Source organism: Mugil cephalus, chromosome 14 (assembly GCF_022458985.1).
Source record: "Mugil cephalus isolate CIBA_MC_2020 chromosome 14, CIBA_Mcephalus_1.1, whole genome shotgun sequence".
Taxonomy (NCBI): Eukaryota; Metazoa; Chordata; class Actinopteri; order Mugiliformes; family Mugilidae; genus Mugil; species Mugil cephalus.
The window spans coordinates 4,110,467-4,130,178 of record NC_061783.1 but is presented as its reverse complement, the minus strand read 5'-3'; the positions used below and the strand labels follow the sequence as shown (position 1 = coordinate 4,130,178).

Sequence of the window (19,712 nt, the reverse complement as noted above, 5' to 3'; positions counted from 1 at the left end):
ACTCCATATAATTCATGGAAGCCAAGGTTATATTCTTAGGGCTGATCTGTTTACCAGTTGTCTCTGTGTCTTCCTGCAGTTTGACCTCCAGAGGATGATGATTTACTGTGATTCCAAGCATGCAGAGCTGGAAACCTGCTGTGATCTACCCAATGGGCCTGTGAGTATTAAGGATTACAGATCTACAGTCTGTGTTTCACGTCTTGCCACATCTGCCTCAATCGTCGAGACTCATGGTTTTCTACAAATGTACTTCTGGCTAGAAATTATGTCGATTACAAATGAAAGAAAAAAAAAAGACTACACACAACTGAGCAAATATGTGTATAATTGTTTGCTGCTTTAACACACTAATCCGAGGAAAGTTGAACATCAACATTTGGTTTTTAGCTTTGTTAAGTGCTGTTCCTAACATGCTGACAAGCTAATTCTGAAATTGCACAGTAATATTACAGCCTGCAGATAGTTTGACATCCCCTACCCACAAAATGTTAGTTGATAAGGTGATCTGGAGTTGCTGCACTGGGAGCTGTTTTCCAGTCAAATTGTTCAGGCAGGCTGAAGTGTAATAGCGTCACAGTGATCCACATCAACTGAGTGCATGAGGAGTTGAATTTGTTTACAACAAATTGGCTCTTATTGGTTGTAGATCTATCTATTTTTCCCTCTTTGAAACGCCCTGTAATGAAATCCAAATGGTGTGGCTATGCCAGGCTACTATTCCAATCATCAAAAGATGTGGTCACAGCAAGACAGTGTTTATAGGATTAGTGTGACATTTTAGGAAATAGTGCAGGAGATGTGATTAGGTTACCTGCAATTTTGCAATAATGACAGGATTCCTCAAAGAGAACAGTAGTTATAGCACATGACTGCTAGTGGAACCACAAATTACTTTCATGATTATGTTCATTTGAGGAGAAAACCAGTCACATACAACTATTTATGTGGTCTGTAGTTTTCTTTTAAATTGAGATAAGTATTCTTAAGAGATATATTTTTGCTGTTTCCCTTCCAGGCATTGTCCAAAATCGCTGCCTTATGCAGTATTATTTAACTAATAGACACTCAATAATTTTCTGCAACCAGTATAATATGATTTATGATGCTGTTCTTTACCATTGCGCATCATTCCTGTCAGCAGTTCTGTAAGAATCACATCCACACAAGTGTTGACCACATAAGGTCAAGTCTTTATATTAAAGCTTTATGCCAAACTAATACCTTCCTGGATCCAGCTACACGCTTCACACACAGACATAAGAGAGGCATCTCTAACTGAATGTGTATACAATGAAGCTCAATGTGGTGTCTCTAGCAGTTGCCATCTTGGAACAGCCTGACTTTAGTTAACACTCTACGCTAATTCAAAAATGGGCAAAGAGGTGGAGCATGAGCTAAGTTGAGACACATGGGTTATGCCAAGGAATACTGGTAGGCAACCCACATGTCATTCAAAATGGCCACGCCGTTGTACATAATTTAAGTCGAGATACAAATTTAACCTCACAGTTGTCATGAGTAGGGACATTAGCTCTGGCAACAAATCGGTTTTGTATTGTAATCTTTTAAATGAAATTGTATTGTTTCAGTGCCCTAAGGTAGTTGTGACAGACGCTCCCCCTGTGGAGATCCTCACTCCAACGCCTACTGCTGTGGAGCAACAAAGAGGCCCTCAAGTGAACTGCTCTTGCCCTGCAGGAGATAAGGTAAAGCCACCTGATCTTACTACACTTTACCCTTGTCTATTATTTTTATGGACGAGTAGGCATCTTTTGTTTGATGGCTTTCAAAAGATGGATGTATCTTCATTTCTCACAGGGAGACATTGGTGAACCTGGTGTTGCAGGTCCTAAGGGTGAAAAGGTCATCTAACATTGCCTTTCAGTACCAGTCTGTGTGTAATGAAAGATCACAATAGCATCACGTTTATTCTGCTTTTTTATTGTATGAACGCTACTTTTTCAGGGTGACACTGGCCCTAAGGGTGCCATCGGACCTCCTGGCCTCCGAGGAGAAAAAGGAGAAACTGTATGAAAATTTAAAGTGTCTTTATCTAGAGAGAAGTAGCATTACATTTCACTTCATAATAATAAGTGTAATAATAGGTTCAATGATTTCTGTTTCTCAAAAAAAAAAAATGTTGCCAAGAAATTGCAGTTATTACACAACGCATGCCTTCTAGCTATTCTGCTTTTCTTCTAAGCCTCGATAATAATTGATCCTCATCGATTAATTATTTGCAGGGCAAAGTAATCTCTGTCAAAGGGGACAGAGGTGAGAAGGTAAGTAAACTTGGCCCTCTCAACTCTGCATGCGCACCGCTTGTCCGCATATCGTGCATATTTCATATGCATGTACACAAAACTATTAAAATTTCTCCTTCAACTGTATATTTTCTCATTTTCTTTCTGTCTTGCTTTTTACATTTAATTATCTAAATATGTCATCTACTTTTTTGTACAGGGAGTGTCTAGGAAAATGCCAATACAGCTGTGATAGTTAGAATTACAGGACAAGTTACCACAGAGGATGTGTTGCAGAGAGGGCAGTCCTACGCAGACGCCCACCCAGTCTGCTCAAATCACAACCTAGGCCAGTGCCAACCGGGAGTCTCAGAATTCTCATAATTTATGTCTTTAGACAAACTCCTCTGCGAACATCTGTCATGTTGTCCAGAAAGGGACACTTAAAATGGTCCTGAAGACAAGAAATTATCCTCTCACTTGTTATATGTGCTTTGGTTTGGGTAATTACAGAAATGCACCAGTAAATCCTTTGGGATAATACAAGTGCATCACTTAGAGGGAGGCTTTCCTTTTTGTAACATCAGTAACATAGTCACACAGCTAGCAGAGCTCATTTTATGACAAATTTCTTTTCATTTTGCTGTTCTCACTGCCGGAAAAAACCTTGCTGTGCTGATAAAAGTGCATTAAATGGAACTTTAATGCAGCACATCTCTGTTGCTTTCCCATTTCTTACTTTCTGCGTGACCATCTGTCTTCACTTTCTCCAAAAGAAGGCTGCAATTTGCCACTGTAAACATTTCTAAACCTGATGCAAACACATGACGTAAGCCATCTTCAAGCTGTGGTTCAGAATGACTATGTTGGCCGTCGAGTTCATGGGGTGAAAGTGAATTCATCCCACTTTGATAGGTTCTAATTGTGTCTTTAAACAAGCAATTCCCCACTTTGCAGCGTAGTTATGGATAATATCTTTTTCATTTTAGGGCACAGCAGAGCAGGGGTCCTCTCTCCTAATTTCTAAGGTGAAAGAAATGGCGTGCGTTAATATCGTATAAGCCCAAAATAATTAAAGGGCAACCTTCTGTGACTTGTAAAGTGGTTTATGAAGCAGAGGGAAGTCTTGCGGTGGGCCACCTTGTGGTACTATATAATTTAACAGCCATTACTTTTTACTCAGTCTCAGTCAATCTTTCAAATTCCAAGGGATTCCTTGGCAGAGAGGATGACATCAGTGTACAGACCAAAACACTCTGAGGACAATGGAAAGCCATTGTTCCTTGAGTCTTTGGTTGAATGTGCGACCAGACCATTGTGGGTCTTGAATGTGCGACGAGACCATTGTGGGTCTTGGTGAAGCTCTTGGCGCGTTCCGGATCCCAAGCCTTTACTCAAAAGTGTTTTGTTTAGTCTAGTCCATGTGTCTCTTTTTGTTCTGTGTGTCAAGTCAACCTCTCATTTTGTCTGTGTTATTGTATGTTCCTCTGTTTGATTCATCAGTCCATTAATACATGTCTAACACTTGTGCATTTGTCTCCCAATAATCATTCACAACACAGCGTACTAAACAATTTTCTGTGATACTACCAGGTTGATTTTCTGACAGTACGCCGTCGTCGTTGCCTGTGCCAGCCAACCCGCATGCTTGTGTATGACAGAGCTACGGAAATAAAAACTTATTTTCTATTCACAGGGTGATAGTGGCAGCATAGGGTTGACAGGTGCTCCTGGACAAAAAGGAGAGAAGGTCTGAACCTGGAGACGTGGCGATTTTAACTTTGTGCCTTAAAAGATCACATACTGGTGTTAATTATGTGTTTCCGATCATCCGACAGGGACTTGGTGGTGTGCCAGGTATTGATGGCTTACCCGGTGACCAAGGGGAAAAAGTAAGAAACACAGTTTTAATATTTCCATCTAAAACATGGCTTTTGCAAAGATTTCAAAGTGGGCAAATGTGTGTATTTATCTGCGATTAGGGTGAAGCTGGATTTCCAGGCCAACCAGGGGTACCAGGTCTAGCTGGACAAAAGGTGGGTGAATGTGGTGCTCCAGCTTTTAATTCGAGCCAGTTCATATGAATTTGGCTCAGTGTTTTAATGGGCTTTTAAATAACAAGCAGTAAAAAATAGTAAAAAAGACAATATCTTGATTTTGGGATTGGAACCAGTCTCAGAAACACACTTGTTCTGTTAAGTGGGCGTACACGTAGTTTTCTGGACAATTACCTCTCTGCCTGATATTGATTTCCTGTGGAAAAAAGTTGGGGGTAGTTTGTTTGACTTTCCCTTGGATGAAACAGGCAGCGTGTGAAAGAGCCAGGAGGAAAGAAAGATGCTGGCTCGGCAAGGCCCAGTGGACTGGGAAATGTTGCCTAACCCAAGAGTGGAGGAAATGATATCCTCCTTTTCAGCATAATGAAGTGAAATGGCTTGGGTGAAGTCTAAAGAGGCATTTGAAAGACTACAGCCTATACCATCGTTAAATTAAATAAATAGTAACTCTAGCAGCACATTTGTTCATTTGGCTTGGTTTATTTTTGGTTTTGTGTGAGGTGGATAAAAAACCATGACAGTAGACTTATATTTTAATATAAATACATCAAATATCAAATACCTACGATGTGCAGACAGATGTAAGTTAGCAACTTAGCAGACTGCATTTTTCTCAGCAGCTGGTGTAGACCAGCTCGTTGGCTGGTTGCTTTGGACACATCACTACAAGTTCCAAAGTTGCTCATTGATGGAGTTACTTGGCCAATCAAGTGTCTAAAACATTTTAGTCGGGACAGCTTTACATGGCAAGAATTTGCCAGGACATCAACTTTTTGCTTTCTCTGAACAGTATGCAGTTTGCAGTATTTTTGAATAAAAATGTTTCACAGAATGGAAAGCACAGGTGACTTCTTTTCACTTGCATTTCATTTATTTTTGTCTCTTCCTTTTCACTGAATCTGAGCTCTTACAGTACATGAGCGAATGATCGTAATTAACCTTTAAATATCTGCCGGTGCGCACACACACACACACACACAGCACAGTGCCTTCTTACAGTAGATGCTGATTTACACAATTATGCTACCAGTTTCCGTGTGATAAACTTGACTGAAGAATTATTGGATTGGAATTATTTCTATAAATCTTTTATTTTTTAAGTAAAACTAAACTTTTTTACAACTGGATATCATGCATCATGCATTTCTTTGTTTGTCTTTATTGTGAAAGGAATGGATGTGAGGGCAGAGGTCAAAGTTCAAGGTTCCCCCATGGGGGGTCTTGTCACTGGCAGCTGCTGTTTCTTTTTGGGGGGGTTCAGGTTTCTTAGTTCGTCAGTTGCATTTTTTACATTGATTCAACTCTGACTCAGCAGTCCCCAGTTAGACCACTGCTGAGTCAACACCTGTGACACTTTAGTGAAAGTACAAAGTCAACAACTTTCAGTAAAATAATTGTTGTCCATTTTACATTGAATAGGGAATCCAAGGGGATTCAGGACTTCCAGGTTTACCTGGGCCTAAGGGTGTCACTGTGAGTATAAACTGAATTCACTCTATGATTAGTAAAGATCAAAAGAGTATTTTTAATGTTTTTATGGTGTTACTTTGCTTTGTTTTAGGGTGATTCTGGCATAAAAGGGGAAAAAGGAACAACAGGCACCAGGGTAAGTTTTACTCTAGCAGTTTTTAATTTAAGAAAACACAACAATGATGTCTTAAACAGTTGCTTCAATTCCCACACATTCATACATGGCATCTGCTATAACTGTTAGTCCTTTGGCCACTCAGCTCCACTGCAATAGATATGAGTTCAGTATTTTGTGCAAGAGCACATGATAAAAAACTAATTGCAGAGCGTTTACTCATTTACTCCTACTGCCCATGTTTTACCAGCATGTCCTGAGATTTGAACCATGATTCCTGGTTGAACCTGTACAGAATAGTGCTTGTTTTGCAAATCCTGATGACATGTTTAACTTCTCAGAGAGAGTGAGAGTCCTTTCTTCTCAGAGGAGCTGAGAACTGAGGGGCGTAATTGTGCAAACAGATGTGGCTTCCTTGATTCACTCTCCACACTTCCTGTCTGGGACTCTGTAGGGGCGTTTGGGGCTATAATGGACTTCATTCAGGCCTGTTGAAGCTTTGTTGGTCTGCTAACAGCTTCCCTTTCCTTTTACCATGGCACTGATGTTAAATTATTATTTGAATTTAGACTTCTTACAAGTCAGTGAAAAGTCACTGCTCCATGGTTTCCAACTACAGTTATATTCAATTTGTTGATGCCTTATATGTTAAGATGTCCTTAGAATTAGGGTTTAGTTACTGTTACACCAGCAAGAAGCAGCTATTTGGATCATGCTGAGGTCATCTTGAAATTCGATTTTAAAAAGAGGCGGTCATATACAAAACATGAAATCGGTGCATTGATTGCTCTGCCATATGGCATGAGGATGTGCAGCAGGTTCGAAGCATACTATAGCTTCATTCAGACTTGTTGTTGCCAGATTTAGAGCTGTCTGTCAGCCAGCCAGTCAGTCAGTAAGCAATTTCCTGTAGGTGAGAAGTACTGGAAAAGTACTTGCCACTGTGAAGCGATAAAGAGAATAGATGGCTTAGAGCAGGAACATGGGGTAGAAGTCAAGGTAGTGTTCTCTGACTGAAACGTAACTGAGATGTGTTTTGGGTTACACTGCACAGGCATGCATGGCCTCTCAATGGTAGTGTTTTTGGGTCAGTCGCTTCCATAATTAAGCACAGATAATCATCAAGCCCACAGATAATCATTTTTCATCATTCTAATCATCATACTTGCTCATCAAAACTAACAATCTTCCCTCCATAAGCTTAGCTGTGCTTTTGTGCCTGTTAGCAAAAGTTAGCATGGTAACACTCTGAAGGAAGATTGAGAAAGTAACAGACATGTGAGATAAAGATATTTTAGACTGAGACGTCCTGACAGTGTTACATCCACTCTGCAAATCTTAGCTTGCTCTTAGCTTAGTGACAAGTTAGCCACCCAAATTCCTGGCTACCTCCGAACTAAGACCAACCTAAAGAGGTTGAAAACATTTCACTTTCACTTTTCATTTACCTTTTTTTAATACCGCTATAACTCTGAGCTGATTGGGGTTGTAATATCTTCCTACTAAGATTTGTTTTAGTTTTGTTAAAAAGTTCCAGTGTTACAGGTGGATGACAAACTTGATGAGCTTGATGAAGGCGTATTTATACTTTTCTCGTTTCAGAAAATAATGGATCTTGAATTTTTTGTGAATCAATCCTACTTGAGATACTCAAGAGCTAAACATCAGCCACATTCAATGTCTGTCTTTGTGAAATAGGCCCAAGTGTTGTAACATTATTATATTATGAGCATGCTAACATACTCAAATTAGCATAGCAAAGCCTACACAGATTTCTTTGTGAAATATTTTTTCTTTTTTCACTACTGATTCAAGAACACATGTTGATAGAATTACTTCACTGCTGAGAGAATTTTCTTTTAGTCGCTTCACTTGCTAACTACACAAAACTGAAAACAGAGCAATGATCATATTGCTGTCTTAATAGTCAAGAAGTTACACAAAAAACACACATAAATGCCATTGTGTCCCATCGGCGATTTGGTTGCTAGCAGCTACTTTTGTGTTATGTTACACCCTGTACTTTCTGAATGTTTTAATGAGACTCAACTAGGAAATTATCACCACCACCTAATCATCTCAATGAATGCAAAACAACCTAGGTTTTTAATTTTCTTTTGCCTATTTTCAGTCATAAAATTGTTGTCAACATTATTGAAAGTTGTCTTGTATAAGTGTTTTTATGTCTGTTTTAGGGCACGGATGGTCAGGATGGATTACCTGGAAAACCTGGTTTTCCTGGAAAAGACGTAAGTCATGGTCATCTGTTTAAGATCCTGCAGTTAGTAAGAGAGGACAGTTTTAATCAGTGATGCATTTGGACAGTCACTTTTTTCCCCTTTTGTCTAAAATTTATTAGGGTTTGAGAGGACTGGCCGGAATACCTGGGCCCAGTGGAGTTAAGGGCGAGAGGGTATGTCAACTTCCTACTGTTCCGCATGCAAAACACACTGTTCAATTTCTTGGAAACAATTCAAGTTGTGCCGATATGAATCATTTCAATGAAGGATCATTGGAGGTTTCTCAAGCTACTCAATCTGCTCTCTCCAGACATTCCTCAGTCTCCTCTGTGCACCATCAAAGTCAGCCCACTCATTTGTCTGAGAAACTAAAATGCGGAGTTCATTTGTCTGTCTGTAATTACTCACTTTGATGACTGTTCCAGTGGTGCACACATGGGTACACCACACCCATGTGCATGCACAAGGATGCATTCATATAGACATATGCTCTAAGAGCTGTTGTGGTACTTTACCCTTAAGTTTCACTCTCCTTTATCCTACAATAAGTACCCACTTTAACACGACTCATCTCATAAATTATGGTTATAGCTGTGTCATTACTGTATTGCCGAAGGGGCTTTGCTCTGAAAGTCTCTTGATTCTAATGACGGGGTGTTTATCCTTCTTGTGTGAACTGTGTCACAGGGGGAGAGAGGACTTCCCGGATTACCTGGGGATGTGGTAAGTACCAAAAAAAGACCAAAAGGACATAAGATTTATATTAAAAATTCTAGGCTTTGGTAGAGATGGAGAATATAGTGGGGTGATGGAGTCCGCTATTCTACAGACTGAACCAGCAAAATCGTTTTATTTAATTATGAAGTGTAAGACTAGAGCTGCAAAAATTAAACAATTCATAGATTTTGATTCACAGTACTTTAAATTGCAAATTCGATTGAACATAAAAAAAAAATCTGCTTTTCAAGCAAAAGTGAAACATTTCAGGGATTCCATCATGGAGAACTTGATAATTACGTTTCTGGAGGTGTTCGACTCGTACTTATGTTCAGTGTTTGTGTGAGCTGTGTTGCTTGTGACTTTATTGTACCTTAAAAATGAGAAAAGATAACATAATAGATTTGACATTGATTAATATTTGCATTCTGTGGTTATTTATTCACTGTTGTGATTTCAGGTACACAGAGAAGGCTTACGGGGTGAAAAGGTAAGCAGTCAATAAACCTTAATATAGTTTATTAGGTTTCGCCATTGGGTAGATAGTAAAATAAATCACTGTATTAAAGTTTTTTATAGTACTGGGGCATCATTCCCATGCAGGTGCATTGCATGTATAGTGTAGTGGCCTTAGTCAAGAAGGAACCAGCCATATGTCAGGAGACATATACTTTAAGGTGGGAAAGCCATAGTTACTATGGTAACTTGGGTTCTTTGAATCCATGGTCGTGTGGTGGTCAGGAAGAATAAAATTGAATCTGAGAAGCATTTCTGATGCCCCAGATATATATAAAAAAATAATAATAATTATATTTTGGATGAAAGCGTACCGTATACACATGCCAACAAGGTTTGACATGTGTAATTACTGTCACTGCCAGAAGGGGGACATACATGTCCTCTCTATAGCTTTAATCTTTTATGAAAAAGTAATTAACTACTGTATATCAGGACTAGCCGATTATAATTAATGTGATAATCCATCATAAAACTGTCTTGGTAAATGAAAACTAAACAAAATACCAAAAATAGTAAAGTATATAGGTCCACCTGCTGCTTGCAACTGTTTATAGTTATATATAATAATGAATAAACTAGATTTTACCAAATCCCTGAATCTGTTATCTATATATTTGAATGTATAATACATACTCATCTCTTTGACCTGTTTCAGGGAGATGCCGGACCACCAGGGCCTCCAGGGGCTGAAGGCCCCCCAGGGCCTCCTGTAAGGACCCAGATTTATTACTTCCTTCCTACATGTTTTCTCTTTCCTGCTGTCAGGATTTTTATATTTGTTACAAGAAGCTTCTAATGTAATGCTGAGTGGTTTTCTAAAACACCAGTCATGTTTTATAAATTCTTTCTAATTCACGATTTAATCCTCAGGGTCCTCCTGGAGTACAAGGTCTGCCTGGTGAACCTGGAGAGTTTGGCCAGAGGGTAAGAATCTAATTTTCATGCAAAACTACCTAGATGTGGCTTTTGTTTTGTTTGTTTGATTAAGCTCATTCATCCCACTGACGAAAGTCCTCTAGAACAACTCAACAATATCTCAAAGATCTCACAGGACAATATCACTCCATGAGAGCCTTTAGCTACCAGACCCTGTCCTGTTTAACGATTAGCAGTTAGGGTTGACTCATGTGACCCTGAATCATTCTTTAGTTATGCTGTTATAGTGATAGGCTGCTGAGTGACTTCCACTTATACACTAGCTCCTGTCCTGTCCTGGGTCCTGGTTCAGTCCAGGTTTCTTATAAGGTAGTGTTTTCTTGGCCTCCAGGCCTTAGAGCTTGCTCTGGGGATAAATTCTGGAGTCTTCAGACAATTAACAGCAAATAAATAAAATTTAACTGAAAAAAAAGAAGAACAAAACTGTAATTAGCAGTAACTGGAGTTTTATACAATCCGCAATTATTGTATTTTTCTGCAAATTATTTCGATTTAAGAAAACTTTATTCTTCATGCTTATCAGTGATAGTGTAGCTAATATCACTATCCATTTTTTTCCCTCCACGCTGGTCCCATTACACAGCAGTGTGTAATTAAAACAGACACAGTGGTTCGACATAATTTGCTCCTCCAAAACATGAACAAAGATAGTGACCTTCCTTCCCCTTCTCCATCGGGAGCAATTAACTTCTCATCAGCAGTATGTTGGAATCAACATGAGCAGCTGCTGAGCTGAGTGGCAGTTGAGTCAAGCCAAACCTCATTTGGCCACGAATGTAGCGCATCTCTGCCACCAGAATGCAATTTGTCGAGAGCTTCACAGGGAATGAGGGATTTATAGTTTATTAACATGAATGGAGCATTCACACTGGGTTTACTGTTTTCCACCGTGTAGAAAATATCCCTCTGCTCAGCCTTGTTTTTATTTTGTAGCACCGCCGTAGGGTCCTGGTGAAGCATTTTACAGCCTCATAGGATACTTTCCAGGAAGAAAAACTCATTGCAAAGAGCTTGACCTATTTTTCGCGAGGTTTCGGGATGTTATATCTCCGCTGAAGATGCACAGGGAGAAAGAGTAGGTGTGTGTGTGGATGCGGATGGAAGGGTTGAAGGTAGGTGTGTGAGCGGTGATAATAGGGTTGTCTCCCATACTGCCAGCGCTGATAGAGTTGGCAGTATGGTTGAGTTGCAGTAGATTGAGGTGCTCTCACCTCCATCGCTGTAAATCTCTCATCAGTCGTCCGGTGTCACCAGTACTGAGGCCTGTCTATTCACCTTTATCCATGATACGACATCTAGCAAAGCCTGGGATGAGCATGGACTGTCTTAAAAGACTGCAGAGGATGGACACAAATAGAGAGAAAAACAAAGAATGAAAGGCTGTAACCAGGATTTTCCTGCAAAACACACAAGTTTTTTTTTGTTTGTTTGTTTTTGACCATTTAAAATAGTTTGAGGGATAAAATAATTTATTTATTTATTTAGCATGTTTAGTAAACGTGAATTAAGGAAGCAAATTGAATCCCCTGAAGTCAAATTAAAGTAACCAGTGCCCTCTAATGGTAGCTTGTCACATTAGCTGTAGCATTTTTTTCTACGCTGTATGCCTTCTTATTCTGAACAGAAAAAATATTTTCAATTTCTCTGCTATTTCTCAGTTAACAGTCTGTGAAAAGGAAGTAGTAAGAAGGTAAGCTGTACGTAGTTAAGTCTTTGGCTTTGATTATAGCTTTAGCAACTTTAGTCACAGTTTTGCTTTAGCATTAGCTGAGTGATATGCCACCACATACCTGTTTCTTTAGCCCTTTAAGACCTGAACATCCGCCTGGGCATTAAAAAGCATGCAGGATTTGAATCATCGCGGCTCACAGTGGTTTGCCCTATTGACAAAATTCAAAGTGTTATAGAACAGTGTGAAGTAGCGCTTTCTGGGAAAAAGCTGCCATTACGGTAATTATGACTCACCGCTGATGTCGTTGAAGAGCGACGCAAGACCGGGGAGCCACTGGGAGAGAGCTGTTTGGAAGAATTTGTTGGTAAAAACGAAGTTAGTTAAACCCTAGAGATGTCACGAAGGTCTTTCAGACAAAAGCACAACTTCCTGTGTTCAGCCACACTTTTTTTGTCAATAGAGAAAACCACTGTGAATTACGGTAATACGGTATCACCAGCGATACGTTCAGGCTTTAAACGGTTAAAGAGTGTCATAGACACTGATTAACTCTATGATTGTTCTGTATGTTAAAACAGAAAGACTCAAAAGGTTCTGACACGAATTGGTTTGGTTTGCAGGAAAGAACCGAATATCACCAACTATTTCGATATCCATTACTTAGCGAACCAAAAATAACCATCTCTGAGCTTCATATATGCCACATATACCAGGCTAAACGGTCCTATCCAGGACAATCCTTAAAATAGTATGAATGAATTATAGACCCATAAATAAAGACATGGTCATTTTATTTTCCAGCTAAGATCTGAATGTTGTTGTTAAGTCTCACATGGTGGGGGAATGCCGAAGTTTAACTATAGAAGCTAAACTCTGCCTGCAGAAAGAATAGAAAGCATATGATCTCATGTTGCTCAGTGTTGGCAATGACTCCATAACCTCATGTGCCGTGTTTTTCTTTTTTCCTTATTTATTTATTTAGTTTTTAATCTTTTAAATGTCTGTTTTTTAGGGAAAGAAAGGTGAAAGTGGACTCCCTGGAGTAGATGGCCTCCCCGGACCTCCTGTAAGAATTGTTTTAATTTCATGTCAGGTTCAAAAATTACTGGAAAATGTATTCTATTGTCATCATACCTCTGTGCAACAAAACTGTATTGCCACATGTGGTTGGGTGACAGCCATAATGCAGCAAAAAACAATGACAACAACTAAACAAAAAACAGTATAATCTTAAAAGCAAAAAAAACAAATAAAACGTGGAAGTGCTTAGTTATTTATATAAGATAGTACTTTATTGATCCCCATTGGGGAAAATTGATTTGGAGAAACACTGGAAATGGTAGATTTTATAAAAATACAAAAATAGATTTGCATGACCTTTCCATCCTCAAATCTATAAATAAATAGTTGCAGTTTTCTATGATACTTGCCTGTATTATGCCTGTATTATGCTGCCAATTTAAATTAATCAAAAAGTGGCAAAACCTTAATCAAGCAACCGTCTTTTTTGTTGCATTGTCGCCCTCTGCTGGACAGCACATGGTAATGGAGACGCTCAAACAAACTCATTGGATGAATGTTAAATTGTTTCCAGCAACCCAAACACTAACTATACACTAACACAATTCTGGATGCTTTTATAGCTGCTTTTAGTCACACCAGCGGTACATGTCCAGTAGAGACACTCATATTAGCAGCAGAGGAGAGGATGAGTGGTGCCGCATTGCTTTTTTAAGTGTCAAACCAAAGACCCTCAAAAGTAAATGTCCTGTGTGTAGGATTTAGAGCATGTAGCAATGAAGATTCACACTACAACCAACTGAATATCCCTCCCCTTCCAAGGGTGTGTCCGACCCCACAGTGGCCATCACTGCAACCTGAAAGCACAAATAAAGGCCCTCTCGAGCCAGTGTATGGTTTGTCCCTTATGGGCTACTGTAGAAACATGTCACTGTGACATGGCAAGATCTATGGAGGTAGACTTTCTGCCTACTACTATGTAGTGTCTTTGAACGAAAACACTGCAGTTCATAGTTGTGAGGATGAATATACACAAATAAAAACAGAATTACGAGTATATATCCTAAATCTGTGCATAGTCCAAGAGTTGGTTGAATAAGTTGAATAAGAACATAAGGTCTGGTACTCATCTTTTAAAGAAATTTAGAGAATTTTGCTCAGCATGAACAATCACTTTTATTGTTACTATATTTTAGGTATATTTAGGTATTTTTCTGACAAAAAGATATGTTTTTTTTCCTTCACTCTCACCATCTTAACATTTCATACCTGTCTACATAATGGCCTCATTGTTTGTTTTAATAGGAGGGGAACTGAATAGCCAGGATTAAAACCAACAGATTACACTTGGACATAGACTAATCTCATAATTATTCAGGACAGCTTTACATTATTCAAATTACTTAGCAACAGATATTGATTAAATTGTCTCTTTTTTTTCTTTTCCAGGGTCCTCAGGGTCCAGCTGGGCCACCAGGAAGCCAAGGACACACTGGACCTCCAGTAAGTGGACAGAACCTGAAATCAAAAAATGGCAGCTATTGTTACATATGCACATTCACAGAGTATTGTACTTGTTGTCATGCTTCTTTTTTCTGTGTGAAGGGTCTGCCTGGGGAAATTGGATTTTCGGGCAAACCCGGAGAGCCTGGCAAGCCCGTGAGTTGACCTTTTTAATTCCCGGCTAAAAACATGGTTTTGTGCTAAAAGCATTACATGTTCAACCTCTGCCGGTGTCACTAAATGTCAGAATTTTCTCTGTGCTCTTCGTAGGGTCTTCCTGGTAAAGATGGCCTGGATGGTCTTCCTGGAAATGACGGTGCTATGGTCAGTATGATGTTTGAGAGTTCTCCAGGAACAAAGTCCTGGTGACACTTTAAAGCAGCATTGTCACATGTATGGACAAATATGTTTGTACTCACATCTACAGTTCTGTTCTGCTCTATGCAGCTCGCATGCGGCTTTAATGTTCTCTTAAACTGCTCCCATGAACCCCACTCCTAAGTGAAACATTTGCAAGTAACTGGTGAACAAAGCAGCTGTTTTTTTTTTTTTTTGAGGATGAAATATATAAACGAAGCTCAAGGGTTAGTCAATGTTTGTGGAACAACTTTAAATGGTGCCGTTTGTCTGACAGATAAAATATTAAGCCTCTGATTCGCAGCATATTAGCTTTACGAGGTCGAAGTGTTAAATTATTAAGCTTGTTGATTGATTTGTTTCCCATAAAATATATATGTAGCCTTAGTCAGGCTTGTCAGTCAGTAAGTAATAAGCTGGAAACGGTCTTATTTTCAGTTTGCTCAGATGATTTAACAGTAGCAAAGGTTATTAGGGTTATTAGGGTAACGAATGATAATTATTTCTTTAAAAATACATGTTTTGTTCAAAACATGTATTTTCTGCTTTTGCCTTTATTGCATCTGCTGCATACTGTCCCTGTGGTAGTGGTTTTTTGCTGGTACCCGTTAGGTCAGGATGACCTCTAAATCGTAATCTTGTGTCTGTAAAGGGGCCGAGGGGAGAACGTGGCACGGATGGTTTTCCTGGCAAACCTGGACCTAAGGTACAGTGATTTAATCTCTAAAAAGAAAAAAAAAAAGAAAAAACAAGCATTCAAGACATACAACTTGCAGTTTGCGAAATAGCATGTGTGTTTTTCATGACAACTTAATGTGTGTTCACAGGGGGACGAGGGGCCTCCGGGACCAAGAGGACCTCCAGGGGAGAGAGTGAGTTCCCAGCTGGCATTTTGGTTTAGACATAGGAACATTTTGTATTATAATTATGCATTTTTTTATTCTTATATATATATATATTTTTATTTTTGTGTGTGTGTAGGGAGAAGGTGGTGCCCCTGGCCAGCCGGGCTCTGATGGAGCTAGAGGAGACAGGGGTATTCCGGTAGGTGTTTATCAGCTTTTCATCAAGCAAAGGCAGGAACATTTACGCTCACAGATGTTGTACTGTAGTTTTTTTCTTTCTATCTGGTTAATTTCTGCTAACATGCATGGGGGAGATATCCTCACGCCACCTTTACTATATTATAATAGAAATAATTTCAGCTCCAGTGAAATGAATGTTCCTAATTAGGCTGGGTAACCTCCTGGGAACCCTTCCAGGGAGTGCTGCATGTCCCTAAATGCCACTTTGTAGACACACTGTTCATGACTTTCCAGTTGGTAATTCTCAGTTAATTATCACCCTGTGTTTTATATATTTATTTTGTTCTATTTTCAGGGAGAGAGAGGACCGGAGGGACAATTTGGGCCAAAGGGTGAAAAAGGCGACAAGGTAAGTTGTGATAATAATAACTAATGAACTTATTTCAATAAAAGTTGAACTACTTTGTGAAATATAACAGAATGCTGTTTTGCTGTGCATCCTGTAATGGTCACCCTATAGCATTAGTGGTAATAAGGTTAATAGTATGCAGGCTCTGTGAATGTGTTGTCTCTTGCTTCAGGGTGAAGTGGGAGCTAGGGGACCGCCTGGTGCTCCAGGAAATGTAAGTAAAAAATTTCTGCTGCGCGTTAACGTGCCGCACAGTTTCTTGAATAACCTGTAGTTTGACTGATGTGGAAATATGCTGCTGTCTTCTTCACAGGTTGCAAATGTCATCCCTGAGCCTGGTGAACCTGTAAGTAGGCCACTTCTGCACATAAGTCTTGCACATATATATGCTGTAGTTTTGTATTAACCACATGCTGGACTCCCATAAAATGTAGTAAAGCCGCTGTGTGTGCTTGTATCTAGGGGACGCCTGGAGAGAAGGGAGAAAAGGGGGATCAAGGAAAACCAGGAGAAATGGTGAGTCTATATTTCATCTCAACTCTTTCCTTTGCACAGCTTTCAGTCGGTAATGTGGCCAGTCATCCACCAGGTGTCAGTAAAGATTTAACTTGACAGCGAAGTGGTCCTCAAAGCCGAGAGAGCTCATGGGGCCTTTCTTTAAGTGCCTCAGAGAATTGAACAGTTCTAGACAATTATGGGTTGACCTGATTCTTTATTCACTACAGTGAACACATTTGCATATTGGCATGACAGCATTACCTGCACAAATAAATGAGATACTGTTAGTAAGACACGCATCAAAAATGCTAGTCTATGTTTACATCCTGTCTGCCCTCTTTAGCTGCTGAACATTTGTTAATTTGTCATTATTTGTTGTCAGTCCTCAAGCATAGGTGTTGCTATTATCTGCAACTTTCGTTAAGTTTTCTATCTTTGTCACCAGAACTCATAACGGTCTTTAAACTAATCTATAAATTGTGTTTTCTCTAAAGGGGCCCAGAGGATTACCTGGCGAACAGGGCTTTAAGGGACCCCCGGGGCCTGTAGTAAGCTGCTCGTGACGCCTTCACTCTTCTACATTGCTGTCATTTTAAAGTGAATGGGTCTGATGAGCTGTTTTGATTCCAGGGCCCAAAGGGTGACACTGGACCTACAGGAGAGACAGGACGTGTTGGAGATCCTGTAAGTCATGGGATTTAATGGGATTCACCTTTTTCTTTTCTTTTCTTTTTTCTTTTTTACATCAAACAGTCGGACATTCTGTACACGACTAATTATAATGTTTTCTATTTTTCTCCCAGGGTCCACCTGGAGCTGCTGGCCCTCAGGGTCCTAGAGGATTACCAGGAAATGTGGTAAGTCTATTTTTTTTTTTTTTTTATTTGAAAGTCACTGATGCCAAGTTCCTTTTCCTGTGACCACACACAGAGCATGTTTGGTGGCTTCAGTATCAAAACACCCCGTTGTCTCCTTTCTAGGGCATACCAGGAATCATTGGGCCTCCCGGTCCGGCTGGACAGAGAGGAGATAAGGTCAGTCTCCAGTTCCTTAAAAGCCATTTGTGGATTTGATTGGATGTGCTAGTGGGAGCATTCAAGAGAATGGTTTGGCAGCCCAGAGAGAAAATAAGACTGAACAGGAGAAAGAGTGACCTTGAACGTCCTCCATTATTGTTTCAGGCTTTGAATTCATTTCAGTCCCACAGCAGCAGACGCTACATGTAGGAGTTTCACCCCAGCAATTCAGAACGCTTTCTCTGTTTCTCCCTTTGTTTATCATCAGCTTTTATTTAACCATTTCATTGCTATTCATGTCCTATAATCCTATGACTACAGGTTTATAGTTAGCCACTAACATAACATAACATAACATAACATAACTCAGTAATACACATAGCATAGGAAGTTAATAGACTCATCATCTGCCATGAAAAGTAGAAGCCACACACTGTCCAGGGCATCTGCTCGCGTGTCTTTTGTAGCCTTGGAGAGACGTTGACATTGTCCCTTTATTCCGTCATTTATTTTAGGGTGAATCAGGTAAACCAGGACAAGCAGGACCCCCGGGTCCACCCGGAGAGCCCGGTTTGACAGGACCTGCCGGACCAGCTGGGAAGGGGAAAGATGGCCAAAATGTAAGGAAATTATTTTTCCCCATCACACTGAAGCTGAAAATACTTCAAACTTATTTGGATTCGCACAATAAAGTTTTAACTAATTTCATAATTCAAACCATGTTTTTTTTATTGATCATTCATTTTCTTGTTTGTTCACAATGTGCAGGATTTAATGGATGCATCCATCCTTTTAATATTGTTTACATGATAAGTCTGTGTGAAAAAGACTTCATGCCATAAAGAGGTGTTTTATTTTGCTACATTTAACTATCCTTTGTTTTGCAGTTCGTCTCAAGGCTTAATTATAGGGAATATTTCCATCTATTCCAATTCCAATTTTTAATCTTTCCAAAAGTAATGTGTGCTGTCCTTTAAAAGGGTTGCATGCTCAAAGGGCTCACATCTCTAAAACCCTATTGCACATATTGCCATGGATCCTTCCTCAGAAGCCTGTTTTGTGTTTTCCCTGTCAGTAAGCTTCAGGTTTAGAAAATCACCTTATTCCGCAACGTGTGGTGGTTTCTTCCAGCTCTTCACTGAACCTTAGTTACTTTGGAAAATATGGGGTCTTCACCTGCAATTTAAATAGCGTTCTATTGACTTCAAAAATGTTTAGTTGTACTGACTGACGTCTACACCAGTGTGACTGAGAAACGTCTCGTAAACTTGGGTTTAATTAAAAGCAACCTGTTCCATAAGGGATGGAAAACAACATGCTGATGACAGAAATGTGTGCTCATCAAGTCAGGATTATGTGGATCTCATGGGTAATTGTGCGTCTGAGCAGTATTCCACATGTGTTGTGCTTGTAAACAGCTCCTTGCCCTTCGAACCACAAGGCAAAGCGAGCAGCTGCATGGAAAGCCTGAGTGGGCACATTTTGCTCTGCAGCTCAACGTGTTTACCCATTGTTTTTCAGCGCCACCAGACATGTGGCCGTCCCGCTGACAAGGCAGGAGCAAACAGGAAGAACATTGTTAAGACATATCGCATTAAAACTGCACAGGGATTTGGCTCACAAATGCGCTCTTCTGTTTTTTTTTTTTTTTTTTTTTTTACGGCTGCCAGGTGCGCCCCTGAGGCCTCGCTACGGTTACGTGGATGGAGCACAGCAGCTCATACTCACTTTCAAGACTAATGATTTATTCAAAAGAGGTGTGATTACACAGTGTCTGAGCTGCAAGTGATTTGATTGATGTCATTTGTGGCATTACAGGGAGAACCAGGACCACAGGGAATTCAAGGACCCCCAGGCCTCAAGGTAATGTCAGTTTCAAAGTTTTGAGCTTTTATTGTTGCCTGAGGTGTCG

At 39.8% G+C, this 19,712-nt stretch overlaps 1 protein-coding gene across 3 annotated transcripts in view; it reads left to right on the top strand.

The window, feature by feature from the left end:
* col22a1 (collagen, type XXII, alpha 1) overlaps nucleotides 1-19,712 on the top strand; it is a 50,176-nt gene that overhangs the window by 15,031 nt on the left and 15,433 nt on the right. For 2 of the 3 annotated variants that reach the window (XM_047604534.1, XM_047604533.1), the window contains exons 8-40: nucleotides 80-160; nucleotides 1,593-1,709; nucleotides 1,822-1,866; nucleotides 1,969-2,031; nucleotides 2,247-2,285; nucleotides 3,943-3,996; nucleotides 4,085-4,138; nucleotides 4,229-4,282; nucleotides 5,723-5,776; nucleotides 5,865-5,909; nucleotides 8,084-8,137; nucleotides 8,248-8,301; nucleotides 8,816-8,851; nucleotides 9,306-9,335; nucleotides 10,020-10,073; nucleotides 10,235-10,288; nucleotides 12,985-13,038; nucleotides 14,442-14,495; nucleotides 14,598-14,651; nucleotides 14,766-14,819; nucleotides 15,505-15,558; nucleotides 15,680-15,724; nucleotides 15,834-15,896; nucleotides 16,233-16,286; nucleotides 16,459-16,500; nucleotides 16,600-16,632; nucleotides 16,749-16,802; nucleotides 17,279-17,332; nucleotides 17,415-17,468; nucleotides 17,588-17,641; nucleotides 17,765-17,818; nucleotides 18,316-18,420; nucleotides 19,619-19,663. In XM_047604534.1, coding sequence (XP_047460490.1) covers nucleotides 80-160; nucleotides 1,593-1,709; nucleotides 1,822-1,866; nucleotides 1,969-2,031; nucleotides 2,247-2,285; nucleotides 3,943-3,996; nucleotides 4,085-4,138; nucleotides 4,229-4,282; nucleotides 5,723-5,776; nucleotides 5,865-5,909; nucleotides 8,084-8,137; nucleotides 8,248-8,301; nucleotides 8,816-8,851; nucleotides 9,306-9,335; nucleotides 10,020-10,073; nucleotides 10,235-10,288; nucleotides 12,985-13,038; nucleotides 14,442-14,495; nucleotides 14,598-14,651; nucleotides 14,766-14,819; nucleotides 15,505-15,558; nucleotides 15,680-15,724; nucleotides 15,834-15,896; nucleotides 16,233-16,286; nucleotides 16,459-16,500; nucleotides 16,600-16,632; nucleotides 16,749-16,802; nucleotides 17,279-17,332; nucleotides 17,415-17,468; nucleotides 17,588-17,641; nucleotides 17,765-17,818; nucleotides 18,316-18,420; nucleotides 19,619-19,663 — 1,815 coding nt within the window. The remainder of the gene's footprint in view (nucleotides 1-79; nucleotides 161-1,592; nucleotides 1,710-1,821; nucleotides 1,867-1,968; nucleotides 2,032-2,246; nucleotides 2,286-3,942; nucleotides 3,997-4,084; nucleotides 4,139-4,228; nucleotides 4,283-5,722; nucleotides 5,777-5,864; nucleotides 5,910-8,083; nucleotides 8,138-8,247; nucleotides 8,302-8,815; nucleotides 8,852-9,305; nucleotides 9,336-10,019; nucleotides 10,074-10,234; nucleotides 10,289-12,984; nucleotides 13,039-14,441; nucleotides 14,496-14,597; nucleotides 14,652-14,765; nucleotides 14,820-15,504; nucleotides 15,559-15,679; nucleotides 15,725-15,833; nucleotides 15,897-16,232; nucleotides 16,287-16,458; nucleotides 16,501-16,599; nucleotides 16,633-16,748; nucleotides 16,803-17,278; nucleotides 17,333-17,414; nucleotides 17,469-17,587; nucleotides 17,642-17,764; nucleotides 17,819-18,315; nucleotides 18,421-19,618; nucleotides 19,664-19,712) is intronic. The other variant, XM_047604535.1, reaches the window with a different exon arrangement.